The 12,553-nt window shown below is 40.4% G+C and overlaps 1 protein-coding gene across 16 annotated transcripts in view; it reads right to left on the reverse strand.

Moving 5' to 3' along the window:
- The window catches only part of ABLIM1 (actin binding LIM protein 1), a 153,111-nt gene that overhangs the window by 57,340 nt on the left and 83,218 nt on the right, over positions 1-12,553 (reverse strand). For 14 of the 16 annotated variants that reach the window (XR_006415615.1, XM_044439510.1, XM_044439417.1 and 11 more), the window contains 3 exons: positions 12,319-12,381; positions 3,321-3,398; positions 672-827 (listed from right to left, as the gene is read on the reverse strand). Coding sequence is in view for 15 of the 16 variants with exons in the window: in XM_044439510.1 (XP_044295445.1) it covers positions 672-827; positions 3,321-3,398; positions 12,319-12,381 (297 nt within the window). In the remaining variant the exon portion in view is untranslated. The remainder of the gene's footprint in view (positions 1-671; positions 828-3,320; positions 3,399-12,318; positions 12,382-12,553) is intronic. The other 2 variants (XM_044439442.1, XM_044439401.1) reach the window with 1 other exon arrangement.

Below are 12,553 nucleotides of genomic sequence, written 5' to 3' on the forward strand. Positions count from 1 at the left end.
TACAATGGTTACAGATTTATGGCGGCCATAAATAAATGGAGACATGCTGGGATGGAAGGTAAGATTGTGTGATTAGAGCTTGCCCATGTTAGGTTATAAGAAAGGTCTTTAATTTTTGAAATGCATGCCCACAGTTTCCTTGCAAGCAATCAGTTTTTCATGGTAAAATGTGAATAATCATTATTTTGGTACCCATACTTCACATAAATGCAGTGGATATTTGTCAATTGTAATTCAAGACTGTATGCTGATGTTGCTGAACTTGGACACTTTTCTTGCCACAAAATTCTCAAAAAATCTCAATTCAACATTGGTGCTTCAAAATCACATACTGCTAGCTAGATCCAATATGATTGCTTCAAGCAGGTGCTTGATAGCTTGCCTGAGGCAGTAAGGAAAAGGGCACTGTGCAAACTAAACCTCTGAACAGGCATCTTTGCAGCTGTGGGCATTAATGAAAAAGAACCACAGAAAAACCACAGGCTTGTTCTTGCAGAAGTCTCCATGACCCAAGACGAATACCATCTTCACCCAAGGCTGAAGAAATGTAAAGCATTTGGACAGAACACCACCAACAGCAGCACTTTCTAAAAAGAGCAGGCACTAGGCTAGCTTGTCATAATACTGTGTAAAGAAGAGAATGGCCACCCCCCCCCCCCCCAGATCATTACCTCTCCAAGACTCTGCCTCTCCTGTCTCTCCTCGTAGGCAGAAGTGTAGAAGGGCTCGTAAGTAATTAGGTCTGGACGCTCAATATCATAAATGGCCTTGACTTTGGGAATGGCTGCTAAATCCTTATAATCAAGGATCTCATTGTCTACTTTTGCCTGAAGGTCAAAGGGAGAAAATCAATTAACATACAAACACAAACCTGTAAATTTTGTTGTATGCAGTTCCTTTTTTGAGGAACATTGTTCTAAACCGCCCCCCCTTTGATTTTAAGTTTAAAAGAAGCAACAATCCCCCCCACCACCCTTTAGCCTGTTCAACAGAATGGCATTTGTTGCTTTATCATTGTTGCATTAAAGCCTGCATTTGGCAATGTATCATTCTTAGTCTGCTATGCATTCTAAATCCAGCTCTTGCACTAACACTGTGGGTAGTGTTTGGGAAGTGGCTTCCTTATTTGGGGTTTAGTTTTCCGATCTGTCATACATAGAATTGCCCCAGCCAATCTATCTCAAGGACATGTTGGGAACAGTTCAGGCCACAGCCCATTGACAGATAGATAGACAGACTTGATTTTTATTATTGTAGTTAATCACGTTGCTGTTCCACCCATCCTCAAGAATTCAAAGCAGCTTACAAATAGCTAAAAGGCCACAGGTTATTTGAGGGTTGCTGTCCCCTCCAGCAAGGAGTGCCCCCATGTATGGACGGCATAAGCTGCATCTGGGCAGGCAATTATGCTGAGGCTGAAATAAGGCCATAGTGACTGGAAAAACTCGGCTGGTGAATCAGAGCTGTGTTTTAGCTTCTCTTTTTAAGGTGCCTTTGGCTTTCTGTTCTAAATCAGAAGGATTTTGTTGTTTTTGTACTTTTTCAAACCTGAGCTTGCCAATATCTCTGCTTTATGGGTGGGTGGTACAGTTTTGGCTGCATAAACATTGGCTCCCACCTTGTGGTTGAGAAATAATGGCTCAGTTTAGCAATTCTAAACATGTTCTAAAGTCAGTTCGGCTGAGGTCAGTGGAAATTACTCCCAAGTAAGGTGTCCACAGGATTTCAGTGTGCTGTAAGTAGCATACCTACTCAGAAATAACTCGCACTGAATGTAATGGGCTTCACAGTGTTATACTGTTAGTGTTGTAGTATTGAAAGGTAAACTTTATATTTTCCAGTTTCATTTATGTGCTTTTAACTGATAGAGAAATGAAATAATCTAAAACATTTGGAAAACACTGAATTTGAATACATGGGAGTAATGTTTGCAGAAGTTATGAGAATTGCTATTAAGAGTTTTCTCATTAAAAATATAGTTACATATTTCAGTCAGCATTTATTGCCTTTTGTTTGTGATAGCAAACATGTGCTAAAATAACTTTACAAACATGTGCATTTAATTATAATATACATCCTCAAACTTGTTTTAGAATACCGTCTAGGCTTCACAAAATGATCCTGTGAAACTGTAACTTTTGAAAGCCAATTTTGGTTAAAACCAGAGCTTCATGTCTGGACATTTTAAAGCTACTACTATTAAGACATTTTAATTACTCCCTTGTGCACACAATGCATACATAAAAGTTGCCTGGTATTGCAGATTAAAGGCTACACTACATAATGAGAAGTTGTCGTAGCCAAGTTTGGCAAAGATTCTGAACCCACCCATGTGAACACACTGGCTGTACTTTGGGATGAGCTCTGTAGCTTGAGATCAGGAGTTCATAAAGAGTCCTCCTTTAAAAAGCACACCTGTCCTGGCAGATAACAAAGTGAAAAACCCCCACTGTCTGTTTTGCTTGCCAGAGTAATATGCTTAGTCCACAACAGGATATTTCTGTCTTGCACAAATCTAAGGGAGAGCATCATGACCCACTGGAACAGACATGGGCATCATGTTGACTGCTTTTCATCTCCCACTGTTGACATCCATTATCCTTGACTTTTAGATCATTTGGAGACATCCTATGAAGATGTCTGTGCTTTTCCCTAAAGAGGGTGCCAGTTCCTAGCAGAGCTCCAGGCCTAGATGAGCATCCCCCCTCCACTGATCATTTGATGGTTTTCCAGCTTCAATACATTTTTTTCTTGTATCCTTAAAAGGATTAAAGGCCTTTCCTAAGGCCTGGTTCATGGAAGTAAGAACTGCAATCTATTTTGGCCCTTCCTCTTTTGCCCAAATCATGCCAACCAGTGGAATGTGGCCCTCAATGGTTTCTTCAATATGGGACCTTGCACTTGAGCTGAAAGAGGCTCCACAGCACTTGAACTATTGCATCTCTGTAGAAAGCCACAGGTATCCTGAAGTCCAAGCAACTTTACTGGTTCTTGGACTGCTCTACTTCTACCATTATCCTTCCTCATTCCACTGTCATTTCCCCCCTTCCTGGTAGGACATTCCTTCAAAAGTACTTTGGAACAGCCTTGATGATAGATGACTAATGGATTAATACTCTGCAAAACAAATTCTCAAAGTTTATGCATGGCATGGGTTTTTGGCAGAGACCTTTAAGCATGCCTGGTGCAAGTGTGTATCAATGGAGGCTGTGATAATGTGATCTCACGGCTACCCAAAAGTTTCAGTTGCTATTTCTTCATGAAGAAGTCACTAATAAATAATCAATTACTATTAATTAAAAATATGAAACTATACTTACATAGATTGAATGCCCTGGTGAGCCAGGTATACTGGATCCAGGTCTAGAATAAATACTTTCCGAGGACGTTCTTGTAGGCTAAAAATAGAAGAACAAAACATTTATCTGTAAAAGTATGGGTGGCCTTTACATTCTGTTTGAAACAAATATCTGTAGCATTTTCAAATTTCCAAGTCAAAGTTTCTCAATGAAAACTGAAGAGCTTTCATTATGAACTTGTGAAGCAGGCTGTGTTTCTCTGATGTGCAGAAGACACCACACTTAGTGTAGAGGAAGCCTTTTCTCTATAGCATACCCAGCCAGCAAGGATGAACACAAACCACCCATACAGCATACCAACATCCTTGCCCATTCCTGGGAACGCTCTTGCTTGAGCATGCTGGAACCTAGCTAAATAAACTGCGGTTAGGCTCCAGAACCGCCTGTGCTACAGATGTGCCACCAAGACTTACATTACTACAACAACGTAACAAAAATGGGTGGGAAGGAGATATGGCCCAATATAGCTAATCAAAGAGAAAGGAAATATCCCATTTCGAGTACTTTATAAGTGACAATAAATTATTTTTTGTTTAAGGTGCAAAACAGCATATATGTTTACATCACTGCAAATACAGCAATAATGCAGATAGGTTCAGCATTACATTTTTAATTAGTGCACAAGAGCAATTAAGCTGTTAGAAAGAAACACAATATTTCTTACAATAATTTACCATGTACAGCTTTCAAATAGCCACCATACTGAATATCAGTCAAGTTCCACAAAATTGTCAACACAATGCAGTCAATTTTGTTTACTGCTTCAAAATGTGCCAAAGATTCTCAAAAGATTTGTTTGTGATTGGCCAGCATTGCTTTCTTTTCTCTCTTCTGCCCCATTCCCAGTGCATTCTGCTTCTTCTCCTTATGGCTGGCTCTGCCACACAATGAGGTGAAGTGCTGTGCTTCAAGTGTCACTGCTATAATCCAACAGGTAGATGAAAGCAAGAACTGGTGTCAATAATACAGCAAAATGTTGCACAACAGAGGAGTGGTTGTACATGCACTGTTTGGCTCCACTTCAGGCAGCAAAATGCTTTAAGCCATCAGTGTCCCTCCTTAAATTTATTCAATCGCTGTATTTTGTTTGTTGGGTTGAAACCGGAACCTCTGTATTTTTAAAACCACAGTTCAATTGGGAGATGAAGCAGACACATCTCCTGCTTCTTTTTTCCTCCAGTTCTTTAACCTGTCTACACCTCCCACATCTGCTGCAGCAGGAAGAATCATGTCCTTTGTGACATGCAGTCAGAAGGTTAATCAGGAAGGCAGAAAACAGAACAGGGTAGAAGGGAAAGGGTGTGAGAAACCATGGTTGCTTCTCTCCTGATTCAGTGCTGGATTTAAGAATTGGAATGATTTAAAAGGCCCTAGCAACCCTTTTGTAAATCCATTTTGGGGTCATGCCACCTTGTTCTTGGATTGTAATAGGCCTGGGCCCTGAGTAGAGATTGAGTGCTTGTTCATATTAAAGACATGTTCAAAAAACTGCTTTTACCATCCCTAGTTAGGCACAGTAGCAAACATCCAGGGACGCGGCAGGAATGTGTCCTAAGGCAGTTATCTGTTTTCCTGAGATACATCCACAAGGAGTGAGGGGCAAGCCAAGGATGTAGGATTCCCACAGCACGCTGGTCTTGCATTGGTTCTCATTGGTTATGCATGTTGTGGGACTACTACTGGGGACTTTCCTAGTAACTGAACTCTGGAAATCTGAAGTGCACCTGATCACTTCATTCAGAATAGGCTGGGGATATCTTTATTCTAGAATGGGAATGGGCAAAAATTATTAATCCTCAGCTCTATATCATGCCCTTGAAAGAACCCAAAGCTGCACAAAAATAGCCAACCTGATGACCTCTAGAAGTTTTGGACTAGAGCCCCCAACAGCCCTTGGCAGATAGGCAGTAGTCAAGGATTATGAAGCTGTAGTCCATAAACCAAGAGTGGAAAACAACCCTCAAAATAACCCATGAACTACTGAATGTGCTGGGGGTGAAAACACATTTGTACAACAAAATAAGATAGAATGGATAACTAAAATACTCAAAAACTATAATCTAAGTGATGTCATTTTTCATTTCAATAAAAGTCAGTGTATATCTTTTGTTAGCCTTCCCAAATTCAGCCATGCAAAAACAAATGAACACCAAAAGCTTACATTTCACTACAAATATATTCAAAATAAATTATGAGACATTTACATTTTTAAAAGAATAAGTCAAATAAATTTTAAAAACCCACAGTTAATTGCATCAGAAAAAGATCAACATGCATGAATAGAAATGCAAAGCACAGAGCTAATCTAAACATATGGGAACATGGATTTCTCTTCAAAGGAATAAACTACTTCCCTCCGATCACTAAATTCATCCAGGGAACTTTATGAACATGGCAGATGCCCATTCATCAGTCATCTAAGTATTCTGTCCTGCAAAACTCTTAAGTTGATTTCACTGTGGCCCCAATGAAAAGAAGCCAACAACAAGATATTTTGTATTGTTGTGACACTGATCTCACCCTCTTCCCACAAAACACTTCTCTACCGTCACATTTGTGACCTTGGAGAAGCAGCCAGTGTGGTTCTTCCCACACCAGTTTTGAGTGCTAGTAAAGGCTTACTGAGCATGGAATCCAAGCTCTGAACTCAGAGGAAATTTCTGAAAAATTCTGCAGCTGCCTAGACACTGTGTAGGCACCATAGGATTGAGCTGTCCAGGTAGCTGGATATTTTAATTGAACCTCTGCCACATTTTCACTCTTGATATTTTCAAGGTGAAACAGGACCTTTTCAGAGGCATCCCATCCCTTACAAATTATTACCTTATTAATTGCCTTTTGCAGTGATCCACAGTTCTCATTTTCCCCTCTGCTGCTGGTCTGATTCCACTTTTTTCTTGGAAGACTTCTTTCTTCCCTGGTGCTTCTGCACAATCAGGGATCAATCAGGGAACATAACAACTTCATGACACTGTGTAACCAACTGGGTGACATCACTGATGGCCAAAAAAATCAAAACCCCACAGATTCTCTACTTAAATTGGTATAAAGTGGAAATGTCTCCAGGAAAAGTCAACTGGACTGCCTTGGCAACAAAGACTCTCATTCAAACACGGAGTAAACACCAATGCTGTCCATCCACATGGCAAGGATTGCAGTGGGATATGAACCCACATATCCACCTTGTGGTATTAAATAGGGCTAAGGAGACCTAGCCCAGTTGCCTTGGAAACAGAGATGTTTCCTTTCCCAGCAAACTTGTCCATGACCTTTCAAGCCCCAAAAAAATCAGGAGAAAGAGGGATAAGTGATGCTTCCCTCCACTGCCTTTTAGCTGAATGCCATTTAACAATTAAACTCTCGGTGAACTTGTCCTTGTCACTCACTGGCTAACAACCAAGGCCAGAGAACAGCGATTACACACTGCAGTGAAGCAAACCATGTGTCTTCCCAACATCTTTGTGGAAATAGTTGAGCTGACAAAAACAAGGCTGTAGGTATTTTCTGTAAGCTTTTCTGCCAAGAAGTCAGTCTCTCAGCTTTAAAATAGAGCTTATTACACCAAGCAAAAAGGATGTGTATAGATTAGTTTTGGATTTTTTAATGGGATGCTAAAAATGATATTGAAGTTTGTTCTAGAAAGGTTGCTACCCTTGAGCAATATTTCCTAAGAAAGAATGTAGTGAACCTCAAGATGGTTGGAGCTACGGCAGAGTAATCATGCTGTAAAAGCAATGGTATGATTTTGCTGTTTTAAGGCAATAAAAAGATAACGTAACATAGAGCATCACTAATGCCCTGTATCTTGGACATTATACAAACACATAATTTACTTGTGCTTTATGTTTAAGCTCTCTAGTGAAACAATTAAGGTCAAAATGTTTCAAGAATATTGATACAGCTGTTGCCTTATTCTCTTATCCTCAGCTTCATAATTGTTTTCCTCACTGTTCCCCTCCTCTCCATTCAATTTTCTTCACTTACTAGCTTTCTGGGGTTTTGACCTTTAGCAAAATGTTTGTTGGACAGCTCAGCATCCCTCATAATCCCACTTGGCTGTTATCACTCTGAATTCAGGTGAAAACGTTATCTTTATTGACATATCTCTGACAATCCAAAGTGTAGCTTTAAAAACATTTCAAAAGATCCTACTGTTAACATCTTCAGCATTGTGCATGAATATACAACTCTATGCTTAAAGAGATAAAACTCTAAAACTCCTTAGAGTTTTCAGGCTTTCTGTTTATTAAAACCCTTTGCCCCCAAACCCCATGGCTCCTTCTCAGTCAGTCACAAAGGGTCAGCTTTAAACATGCCTTTCCAAGTGGAAAGGAAAAGGCAGGAAGGGGGAAGCATCACTTCTATTTTTCATACTTCTCCACGAAGAAAATTAAACAGATAGTCTGATGATTGTAAGGATTTTGTATCCTCCTCCACCCCCTGAAGAGTGCTGTCCTACACTTACACATATCACTTGGAATTGCCGGGAAACAGTTTGCTTTGTTTGGCTTGTTTCTTAACAAGCCTTGGAGCACAAAGACTGTATCTGTTGTCACACGGTTTTCACACATATGAGAGCAAGGCTGCAATTCCGCGAACACTTACTAAGAAGTAAATGCCATGGAATTTAGAAGGACTTCCAAGTAAGCTCACACACAGGATTGCTGTGCAAGTAAGTAATCTAAGAGAGGATGATCTTATCCTCAGATTCTGCCTTGAGATAAGATTGGTGCAAAACAAGCATTCAATAACCCAGAAGTGTCATGTGCATAATTCAGTGGAACAAGAGAGGGCAAGCAAAATGGAGTGATTTGATCTAAGCATACTTGTATATGAAGGAGGCCTTGTTGACGCAGCACTGTTCTTTACTCTTGAGGAACACTAATCCTCAAAGAACAATTTTAACTTTACTGTCTTCATGATGACAGCTTTCTTCTCAGTATCCCTCAATATATGTTGTTACTCTATGCTTGTCCTTTGACTTCAATTACATCTTAGGGCATATGATGCTCTTTGTTGCTGCTGCTGAAATACGTATCATTCTTGTGAGATATTTACTTCCTTAATTAAAAATCTTGATGAATAGCACCTCTGCTTTGCCTTGACATTGATTTTACCATGCACACAATTTAGACAGATACTTCTAAAAGCACTGGAGCCATCCACATCTTCCGGACTGATGTGATGGCTGCCACTTTTACATTACAGATGTTCAAGTCATGCTCAGTGGAATTAGATGGGACAAGTAAGCCACATCTGAAATAATCCCTTGAACATCAAGCCAACTGGATGCACTAGTGTAAAGTATAAGGACATTGTCCCAGTGCTGCTTACAGTACCTGCCTTAGCTTTTTGATGGTGTTCAATATACAAGGTGGTGAAAACAGCTGGAGAAGAAGGAACAGTTTGGATTTGGTTCGCAATTATGCTACAGTCACTTAACATCGGTAGCAATAGTTCAAGCAACAGTTCCTCAGAGGCAAAATTGTATAGATTATACAGAACTTATTAAAGTGCAGATTTAGTCAACAAATACTTTTCATTACGGCATTGCTTATGGAAATCACTATAGGACACCATAAGTAGTATTTAGCTTCATTCACACATAATCCCAAACCTTGGGTCAGGAACCTCAGGCTCAGAAACCAAATCTGGAGTCCTAATCTGTCCCGGTGGGGTTCTCCAAATGACCCTATTTCCCCAACCACTATTTTGATGGCTTTCCATTTTTGTACAGTTTTCCTATATTCTAAAACACTAATTCTAATTCTTATTAGCACTGAAAGCTACAATGCAGATATAATGTGCTGATTTGTGTTTGTATTTGGGTTCCTACCCTTGCCTTCAGCCCCAGCCATCAAGGGAATGTTATCTTTGAAAACTTTTCTGAAACTGAATTATTCCTCAGGCTGAAAGAAGGTCCCTGCCTGGTGCTAAACCATGGTTTAACATTTTAAGGATGGGTTTACTCATTTCCCCTGACTTTCTCTTCCTCTGGCATGGCTGCAAGGAAGAGTTTGAAGCTTTTGCTTTTGTTTAAATTACCCGCAGTTTAACATTACACCTGAACCCTACACAGTGGTTTGTTTAATCAAGACAGTGGTACCGCACATGGTTTGAAGTTGATTTGTTTTGGCAAACTAAAGTTAAGATTAACTGGCAGTTGGGTTCCTGCAACACAACAAGCTGCAGTGCTCCCAAACTAAGGCCAAAGCTTCAGAAATGTTTAAGGGTAGGCTAGACATGCACATGGTGGGCATGTCGTAAGCGGAGCTGGCTGGAGCTGGGGATCAGACTAGATGGCCAGGAGACCCCTTCTGACTCGATCTGTTACTATGTTTCTAAATGCTCCTTCTGTCTTTGTTGGAGGAGGAAGGGGGAGTGCATGAAACCAAGGCAACCATGTGAAACACCAACAACATTTGTTCAGCGGAGCTCAGAGCCAATCTACAAATGATACCATGAAATTTGTTATAATTCCCCTGCATGTTTTTAGAGAGATACAGGGTTGGGCAGTGGGAGAGGGCTGGAAATGTGTGCTTTGTGATTAAATTGCCTTTTCCACGCTGCTTTCCTACATATGGAGGAAACACTCTAGGCTGCTGGTGGTGGTGAGAATTCATCCCATATGAATGTTCCATGAAAAAGGAGTAAACACTTCTTTAGCTCTGCTGCTGAAATTAAACTTGATACTCTATTTCCTTTTTTTGAAAAAGATGACTGTGACATCAATCATGCATCTCTGGGCATCCCATTGTAGTTTGGTGCTCAGTTCATCACTTAACTCAGTCCCTAGTTTCTCTTTAAAAAATTATATTTGTTCAGAATTTGTCCAAAGACCTGTGAAATCAATAGAAATGGCAGATGGTATTAATCCATGTCTTCAGCTCCCCATATAAACAATATCACATTTTTAGGTCTTGTATTATGTGATCACACCTTGGAAATTTGGGAGTCACATCATCTTATGAATCAAGATGCAAAGAAACACTAAATGCAATGGGTGGACTCAGAAGACAATTAGAAAGGCTACTGCCAGTGGTGCTGCCCATAGTCCTCCCATGTGTACAACATGACGCAGACCTTGCTAGCTCTTAACTACCAGTTCCAAGTGGAGTGTAACGATCAAGACAATCTGTTGCAGTGAAATGTACAATTCCTTTCGGCTTTCCTTAAAGCTTTCTTCCCAAGTGCATTCTCTCAGAGACTGCTGACACTTTCATCTCCCCTGCCTTCAGCCCCTCAGAATAAAACCTCTGCTTTGGAGTATCTAGCTTAGACATAGTAAAAGAAAGATTACTAATGAATTTGGATAAATCCAAGCAATGCAGTGGAACACTGCAACACTCACTATAAGGGGGGTGGCGGGGAGAGGCGGGCAGGCTCTTAAAGCTTTCAGAGTTCCATCAATCCATAGCTTCATTTCCCAATTCCCCCACTGGATGGACACATGACTTTAACAGCAGATGGAATTCAGCAGATTAAGCTCTCTCTGGAAGAAGGTGCAGTGATAGGATGAACAATCTATTTAATTTCAGCTCCTCTTGTGACCATTACAAAACACAGGACGTTCAAACCCCTTGTCAGAGGAGGCTGCAGATCCTGCTTGTAAGCCTACTTGTGTCAAGAAACTTCCCTTCCCACAGTGTTCATTAACTTGCAACGGCACAGCACTTTATTCAATAAATAACACACCACACTGCTATTATTTGTTCTTCATTCCCGTCCTAAGTAGATTGACAAGAATAGCAAATAGAGTGGTGGCACATGTTCTGTCCCTTCCTCCAGAAACTAAGTAAAGGAGAAGAGAAGGTATTGTGCTTGATACCCTGTGAACTGGGCCTGCATACAGACCAAAAGCCACTGACTGTCCCCTTTGTCCAAAGATGACTTGCTTGAACAATTTCTGTATTCATTGGAATCCATTTTGGTTCCAAGAATCCTGGGTAGGATGACAACAGTACATGGAATTTACAACTACCTATGAATATAGCAAAGGGGTAAGTTTTTAAAGTAGTCATACATCTCAACTTCCACTGGAACAAGTTCAAGGAAGTAGGATCATTCTTTTGAGAGCGTAGTCCTCTGAAGCTGCCCCATAGCCTTCTGAATGCAGAAAGTTTCAGACATCTAACCATATATGGAGAAAGCAAGGAAGCAAGGATTGCCTCCAAGCTCTCCTCTATCCCAGAAACATTAAGATGGTTGTCCTTAAGTTTTTCTGCTTCTTGTAAGGAGGGACTGGGGCACTGCCTGGATTTGACAGAACCAGCAGTGCCTCAGTCCTCCCATTCCTGCTTTCCAGAATGCTTCTCCAACACCTGTCCTGAAGATGGTCTTCCACCTTTGGGGCCTCAGTAAGGAATGAAGTGTACCTGTTGAGAAGGTGGGATGGGAGATCTCCAAAGAAAGGGTTGCCACTGTGACCTTGGGGTGGGTTTTCCAGTCAGTATTTCAGTCAAGATTCCACATTTTGTTATGGCTGGTCAGACAACATCTACTAGCCATAAGATAGATCAGTAAGGGTACAAACTTCACTTGATGACTAAAGGTATAACAATTGCCCAGTTTGTCTACTCAGGATCCAACATAGTAGCAATACCCAAATAATCAATATCAGAGTGATATCAGACAGTGTTTCTGTGATCCAAAGTTATCACTTTTTGTAACTTTGCCAAACATACACATTAGCAACAAACACTGAAACACCACATCTCGTGTGCCACTTTTTAGGAGAAAAAATGGCAGCTGTGACAATATTATTATGCAGAAATAAAAAAAAATAGTGTTATGTGGTTCAAAAGAATAGGCGTTCAAGCAAAAAGTGAATAAAGGAAATGATGGGATGATTAGGTAGCAATAGCAGCCTGCAAACCTTAGTGCAGAAATCAAAGTTCCTTGCACACAAATGCCAGTTAAAATATATTTGCCAGTTAAAAACAAATGCACAATGGCAAACCTCTGAGGATCGTGGCCTGCGAAGAACCAAACTCTTTGGATAAAAGAAATCAGATGAAGAACGCTGCCATAAAACACATAACAAGAAAAAAAAAAGCAAAAGAGGTAAAGGTTTCTCTTACATATAAAGGAGTTTCTCTGTGCCACAAAGATTATCAACATCTCCTTAAAATCCACTGTAAACTTTAACAATATGAAGCATATCAATGGGTGCATCCTGTCAAATGCAGAGTCAC

The sequence above is a fragment of the Varanus komodoensis genome, unplaced genomic scaffold (genome assembly GCF_004798865.1).
Source record: "Varanus komodoensis strain SLA01 unplaced genomic scaffold, ASM479886v1 scaffold1, whole genome shotgun sequence".
NCBI classification, from domain to species: Eukaryota; Metazoa; Chordata; class Lepidosauria; order Squamata; family Varanidae; genus Varanus; species Varanus komodoensis.